Source organism: Leiobunum rupestre, chromosome 5, assembly GCF_980474605.1.
Source record: "Leiobunum rupestre chromosome 5, qqLeiRupe1.1.hap1, whole genome shotgun sequence".
NCBI classification, from domain to species: Eukaryota; Metazoa; Arthropoda; class Arachnida; order Opiliones; family Sclerosomatidae; genus Leiobunum; species Leiobunum rupestre.
In genome coordinates, this window is record NC_143388.1 from 8,052,237 (window position 1) to 8,059,040 (window position 6,804).

A 6,804-nucleotide genomic window follows, 5' to 3' on the forward strand; every position below is an offset into this window, starting at 1 on the left:
CTCAAACATTGTATTGATGTTAAATCACATCTCATTTCAACATATATAATTTTTGTTATTTTACTAATTCAAATAATTACCCTTTACGCGTTTGTATATTCGAAGTTGAGCGCGCGAATTCACATAAAATATGGGACGCGAGCTGCAAGGAAAAAATAACGCGCGCCATGTAAACCGCGAACGATTTTATTTTGAAATCAAATAAAGAGTCAGTTGCATTTTTATTGTGAAGGAGAGTAGAATGTTATTTAATTTGGTGCCTGTCTCCGCCCATTGTAACCAACTATTTTCGATCGTTTATTGTAGAAATTAATCGCGGCTACTAATTATACGAACCCTTCCCGGTTGTTTCACCCCTTTTTTAGATAAATTCAGTTTTATATTTAATTTCGCGTTTTCGCAGTAACATTGTGGTGCCGAAACCCGGGAGAGTTGGTAACGCTTTTTTTTTACTACATTGAACGAGCTCTACGATTTACGAGTAAGAACCCATAAAACTTCACAATGGATGAATTTACTCGCTTAAAGTCTAAGAGAACCGCTACGAAAAAATCCGCTACACGGACGAAGAATAACTTGGAATTGGAGCTGATGAAACCTTCGCCAGACTTCGCCGCCATCGAGGGCTACGTAAAAATCCTTCAAGCCAAGGAAAATCTACTGGTCAGTTTAAACGAATCTATTGAACCCCTTTTCACCACGGAAAAAGAATTAGAGGATGATCAGCAAATCGCTCAAGATTATATCGACGATCTTATTGTCTCTATATTTCGAGGGAAGAAAGCTTTCGAGCTCGCTACGCAAGCCGCATCGCTAGCGGCAAATCTCGCTTCATCCACGGCGATTTCAATGTCACAAGGTTTAGTCGCAAATTCTAGGCCACTTGGGAACTCTTCCACGCTTAACAATTTAAGCCAGCCTGTTCACACACAGACGGGAGTCCCTAACTCGGGACCCATCCCACCATCGCAATCGGTCACCGGCGTAGCACCGAGCGTAAGGTTACCAAAATTGGAAATCCACCGCTTTACCGGAAAAATCAGTGAATGGCAGAATTTTTGGGCACGCTTCGCAACAGCTATTCACGATAATCCTAACCTCAGCAAAACCGATAAGTACAGTTATTTGTTATCATACATAGACGGCGCCGCACTAAAGGCCATAGACGGATTACCGATGTCAGACGCTAATTACGACTCCGCCATCAGTACGCTAACTACAAGATTTGGACGTAAAGAAATCATAATTAGTGAACATATGAACAACCTACTCTGCCTTCCCGCCGTGAGAAAATCAAGCGACGTAGTAGGCCTCAGAAGATTGCACGATTCCTGTATGACGCAACTCAGAAGTTTAGAAGGCTTAAACGTAATTGACCAAAACTATGGAAGTCTCCTTTGTCCAATCATCACGCAACGCCTCCAGGAAGACATCACGCTAGCTTTCAGCCGAGAATATGCCGCGGTACAAGAATTGAAAATTACAGATTTAATGTTTTTTCTTCAAAAAGAAATCGCTAGCCGAGAACGTGCTTCCGTCTTAGGAAGGGCTACGAACTCGGACCGCAGAGACGCCGATCAAGATCGCGGAACATCGGAGAGACAGTCGCAATCGCGGGATTCTCGTCACAATAATCGCGGATCTAAACCGCCTTATGGAGCCGCCGCACTCGCCGTTAATGCCGACGCTAGGTCTTGCCTATATTGCGAGAAGAATGACCACACTACCACGCAGTGCAGACAACTTACGGTAGACGAGAAAAAAGCCCTACTTATTCGAAAAAAACGTTGCTTCATCTGTTTGAGAGATCGCCATCAAGCGCGTGATTGTACTTCAAAATATCGTACCTGTAAAATTTGTAACAACCGACATCACACCAGCATTTGCGATCAACTTGGAAACCGAAACGACAAAGGGGCTGCGGAAAACTCGAACGGAGTCGCTCAAATGGCAGCCGGAGTCCCGAGGAGCCAAACGGGGGCCGTTTACCTCCAGACCGCCTTAGCGGTGGCCCAACGTCCCGTGGGCCGACAAAAAAAACCAGTCCGGTGTCTCCTCGACAACGGGAGTCACGTGACGTTTATCAAAGAAAAGTTATCACGAGAACTTGGTCTACAAGTGTTATACGAAGAGGTCCTAGAAACCAATAGTTTCGGAAATTCAAAACCGGAACGAATGCTAAGACGAAGGGTTCGCGTCGAACTTAGAAGTCGCCATAAACCCGAAAAGAACGTAGTCATCGACGCCTACGAAACCCCCGAAATCTGCGGTTCGGTATTCGCTGTACCGGGCGCCGACCTCGCCAAGGAATTCGAGAAACGGAAACTTCCAATGGCCGATTGTCCCGAATTCGAAATCGCAAATCGAGATTCGAGAGCAGTTGACATACTCATCGGCGCCGATTATCTATGGGCCGTTACTTTGAGTGGAAAAACTGAACGCTTCAGTCCGACCCTTACCGCCGTGGAAACAATCTTCGGATGGACACTTCAAGGCCCCGTTACAACGACATCACGTAACGTTGGTACACTCGCCGTCTCACTAATACACACCGGTTCACGCGTTTTTCAAGACGATGAAGACCTCTCAACCCAACTACGCAGCTTCTGGAATTTGGAATCTATCGGAGTGTACGACAATGATCAAGACACCGAATCTGGTAACCGAATTTTAGATAAATTCGCGCAAACAACTGTGTTTGAAGGCGGTCGCTACACCGTCGGTTTACCGTTCAAGACGAGCAATTTTAATTTGGGGGACAACTACGCTGTCGCAGCCAAACGCACATCAAACCTGGTTTTCAAACTTCGCAAAGATCCGGCTATTTTCAACGAATACAATGACATCATCAAAGATCAAGTCACCACGGGCATCGTCGAAAAGGTTGATCCTGCTCGGAAAACTGGAAAAGTACTCTACTATTTACCGCATCGCGCCGTGATACGAGAATCGAGCACGTCTACGCGAACTCGTATCGTTTATGACGCGTCTTCACACGCAACCGGAGTGTCAAGCCTCAACTCCTGCCTGGAAACAGGTCCTAAACTTAACCCCGAACTATTTGATATATTGCTTCGTTTTCGAGAAAGGAAAATCGCTTTCACCGGTGATATTACCAAAGCGTTTTTGCAAATCGGAATCCACGAGGAAGATCGGGACGCTTTGAGATTCCTCTGGTTAGACGTTGATAAGCCCTACGGAAGTCACACACTCCAAACCTACCGGATGACACGTGTTCCATTCGGCGCCACTTCCAGCCCTTTTCTACTGGCCGCTACGATCCGCCTTCATTCCAAGAAGTATCAAGAGGTCAAACCCAGAGTGAGCAAACTGATCAACGACTCGTTTTACGTCGACGATTTAATCTCCGGCGCCGATTCAGACGAAGAAGCACTGGAGATAATCTCCGAAGTGAACGAAATCATGCGAAACGCAGGCATGACGCTCGCCAAATGGCAAAGTAACTCGCCCCGGCTGAGACACGTATTGGCCACCAAAAATCAAGATGGGAAGCCCACAATTACCCAAACAGACTTCGCCACAACTAAAGTTCTTGGTCTCACATGGGATAGTTCGAGAGACATTCTGACTTTTGAGATCAAGGATTTACTACAATTCGTTCAGAGCCGAGAAAGTACCACGAGATGGGTCCTAAAATCTGTCGCGAAGATTTTCGACCCCTTGGGATTTCTTTCACCTTTCACCATTCGAGCCAAGCTACTTTTCCAGCGACTTTGGGAAAATGGCTTACCTTGGGACGAGCCACTTCCAACGGATTTAGCCGAAATATTCGAATCATGGTGCTGTGAACTACGAGATCTGAGAAAGGTCGTCATTCCTCGGTATTACTTTCAAGGAACCAACAAACTGGACGAGGAAAGCCTCGAAGTCCACTGCTTTTCAGACGCCAGCCAAAAAGCCTATGCCGCTGTAGAGTATATCCGGTTCCGAAGCAAAGGAGGAAACATTGCAACCAATCTCATTACCTCTAAATCGAGAGTGGCTCCGCTCAAAAAGCTAACTCTACCCAGACTCGAGCTGATGGGAGCGCTCTTAGCTGCCAGACTCGTAAAACACCTGCTGGCGAAACTGGAGCTAAAACCAAAGAAAATTTTCATGTGGAGCGATTCAAATGTAACCCTAGGATGGATCAAAGGAACAGCTGATCGTTGGAAACCCTTCATCGCGAACCGAGTAAGAGAAATCCAATCTATTTCCAATCCTATGTTTTGGAACCACTGCAAAGGTACCGAAAATCCCGCCGATCTTCCGACACGCGGATGCCATGTGTTAAACTTAGCCCAAGACCAATTCTGGTGGCACGGCCCAAGTTGGCTTAAAGAAACCGCTAACCTTAAAGACGCCTCGTTTAGTGAAGAAACCTTCGAAGAGGTGGAAGAGGAGCTACGCAACAGGGTGCTCACGCTAACCATTTCCGCAACGAATGACGAATCGCCGATTAACATTCGCACATTCAACTCCTTAAAAAATCTCTATCGCCATACTGGCTGGATTCGCCGCTACCTACACAACCTTCGCTTTAAAGATCAACGCATTACAGGGGAGCTTTCCGCCGAAGAAATAAGCCTCGCTGAAATCTACTGGGTTCGCACTACCCAAAAAGAACAGTTCCCGCAAGAAATCGAACGCCTCGCCAAAAACTCGAGTATCGACAAGAATTCTAAAATCCTGACTCTTCACCCACACCTCGACTCGGACGGACTTCTGCGCTTAGGAGGACGACTGAGAGGAAGCGGACTCTCACACTCAGAAAGACATCCTTGGATTCTTGCGCCAAATCATCCTTACACCGACCTTCTAGTTCGAAACGCGCACGAGAGGGTAATGCACGCTGGAGTCGTTATTACCACCGTTTCGTTACGCGATAAATTTTGGATCATCAAGTCACGTAATTTCGTAAAATCGGTTTTGAAAGGTTGCAACGTTTGCAAATATTTTCGTGCCAAACCTTCGGACGCGGTGATGGCACCCCTCCCAGAGTTCCGGACAACCCAAACCCCAGTTTTCGAAAGCTGCGGATTGGATTTTGCAGGACCTCTCTACGCGAGAGACGGAAGCAAAAGTTACGTTGCTAGATTCACGTGTGCTGTCACGAGAGCAGTTCATCTTGAGCTGGTCTCAGACCAGTCGACAGACAAATTTCTCCTTGCACTTCGGAGATTTATAAGTCGTCGCGGTATGGTCAAACGCATCTATTCCGACAACGCAAAAACTTTCAAACGCGCCAAAACCGACCTCATTGAACTTTTGCAAAACGTAGATAGCCCAGAAGTCAGGCGTTATTTTGGAAACCTCCAAATCTCTTGGACTTACATCGCGGATCGCGCCGCCTGGTGGGGTGGCTTTTGGGAGCGACTAGTGGGCTCCGTTAAAAACGCTCTTCGCAAAACAATCGGAACCGCCAAACTCTCTTTCGAAGAAATTTCCACTATACTCGCGGAAGCAGAAGCGGGGATCAACTCGCGTCCAATCACCTTCGTCTCCGAGGATCCCAACGAGCCAGCGCCATTAACTCCAAATCACTTTCTCATCGGGGACCGAACAGCCAGTTTACCGTCTAGAACCTACCCCAAGCTCATAAATCTTCCCGTCAACCAAGTGAAACTCACTCGCCGGTTGAAGTACCGCCAAACCCTCATCGAGAGTTTCTGGAAACGTTGGAGGTCTGAGTATCTCCTACAACTCAGGTCCGCTCACCATCGAACCGCAAACCAAGCTACAACCCCTCTTCAAGCCGGAGACGTCGTGCTCATCGGAGAAGAGAAAATGCCACGCCTCAGCTGGAAACTAGGCATCATAGACGAGACTTTTAAAGGTCGCGACGGACATATCAGATCTTGCATGGTGAGATTACCGGACAGAACTAAGCTACGCAGACCGATCCAGCTTCTCTACCATTTAGAACTTTAACATGGACCTTTTTAAAATTATTGAACAAAAAAAATAGTTCAATCGCGGGGAGAATGTTAAATCACATCTCATTTCAACATATATAATTTTTGTTATTTTACTAATTCAAATAATTACCCTTTACGCGTTTGTATATTCGAAGTTGAGCGCGCGAATTCACATAAAATATGGGACGCGAGCTGCAAGGAAAAAATAACGCGCGCCATGTAAACCGCGAACGATTTTATTTTGAAATCAAATAAAGAGTCAGTTGCATTTTTATTGTGAAGGAGAGTAGAATGTTATTTAATTTGGTGCCTGTCTCCGCCCATTGTAACCAACTATTTTCGATCGTTTATTGTAGAAATTAATCGCGGCTACTAATTGTACGAACCCTTCCCGGTTGTTTCACCCCTTTTTTAGATAAATTCAGTTTTATATTTAATTTCGCGTTCTCGCTGTAACAATTGAAGGGCAATGTTTTGAAATTTGATTAGCTTTCAGTGCCAAGGCTTAGCGGGAAATTTAGTTTCTAAAATTTTAGTACGCATTTTTTTGATTGAACGAAATTAGGTAAGACCATGGAGGAAGGATAAGGAGAGACGACTCTGCCTTTGAGCAATGTAAAGAAGGAGATGCTAACGCCACCTGACCGTCTTATAACAACGAAGAGGCGATTATTTTTCGCAATTGCAAGTGAAATAATTGAGGTGTTGGGTTGTCAGAGCAGCCACCAAGTCTTCGAACTTTTCCAAAAGTGTTTTCAAGGACATCTTGTTAGTATAAAATCTATTTTCTCAGTTTCCAAAAGTTCTTCGGTAAGCTGTATGACACACGAAATAGAAGTTGTCCATCCTTGAATCACTGGTGTCTGCCTGTTACAATCAAACTGAA

At 45.6% G+C, this 6,804-nt stretch overlaps 1 protein-coding gene across 1 annotated transcript; it reads left to right on the forward strand.

Moving 5' to 3' along the window:
• The first annotated feature begins 504 nt into the window (after window positions 1-504).
• Window positions 505-5,931, forward strand: LOC149943465 (uncharacterized). The gene has a single exon (XM_090176101.1). It carries the CDS (start codon window positions 505-507, stop codon window positions 5,929-5,931), a length of 5,427 nt encoding a protein of 1,808 aa, XP_090032227.1.
• The last annotated feature ends 873 nt before the right edge of the window (window positions 5,932-6,804 follow it).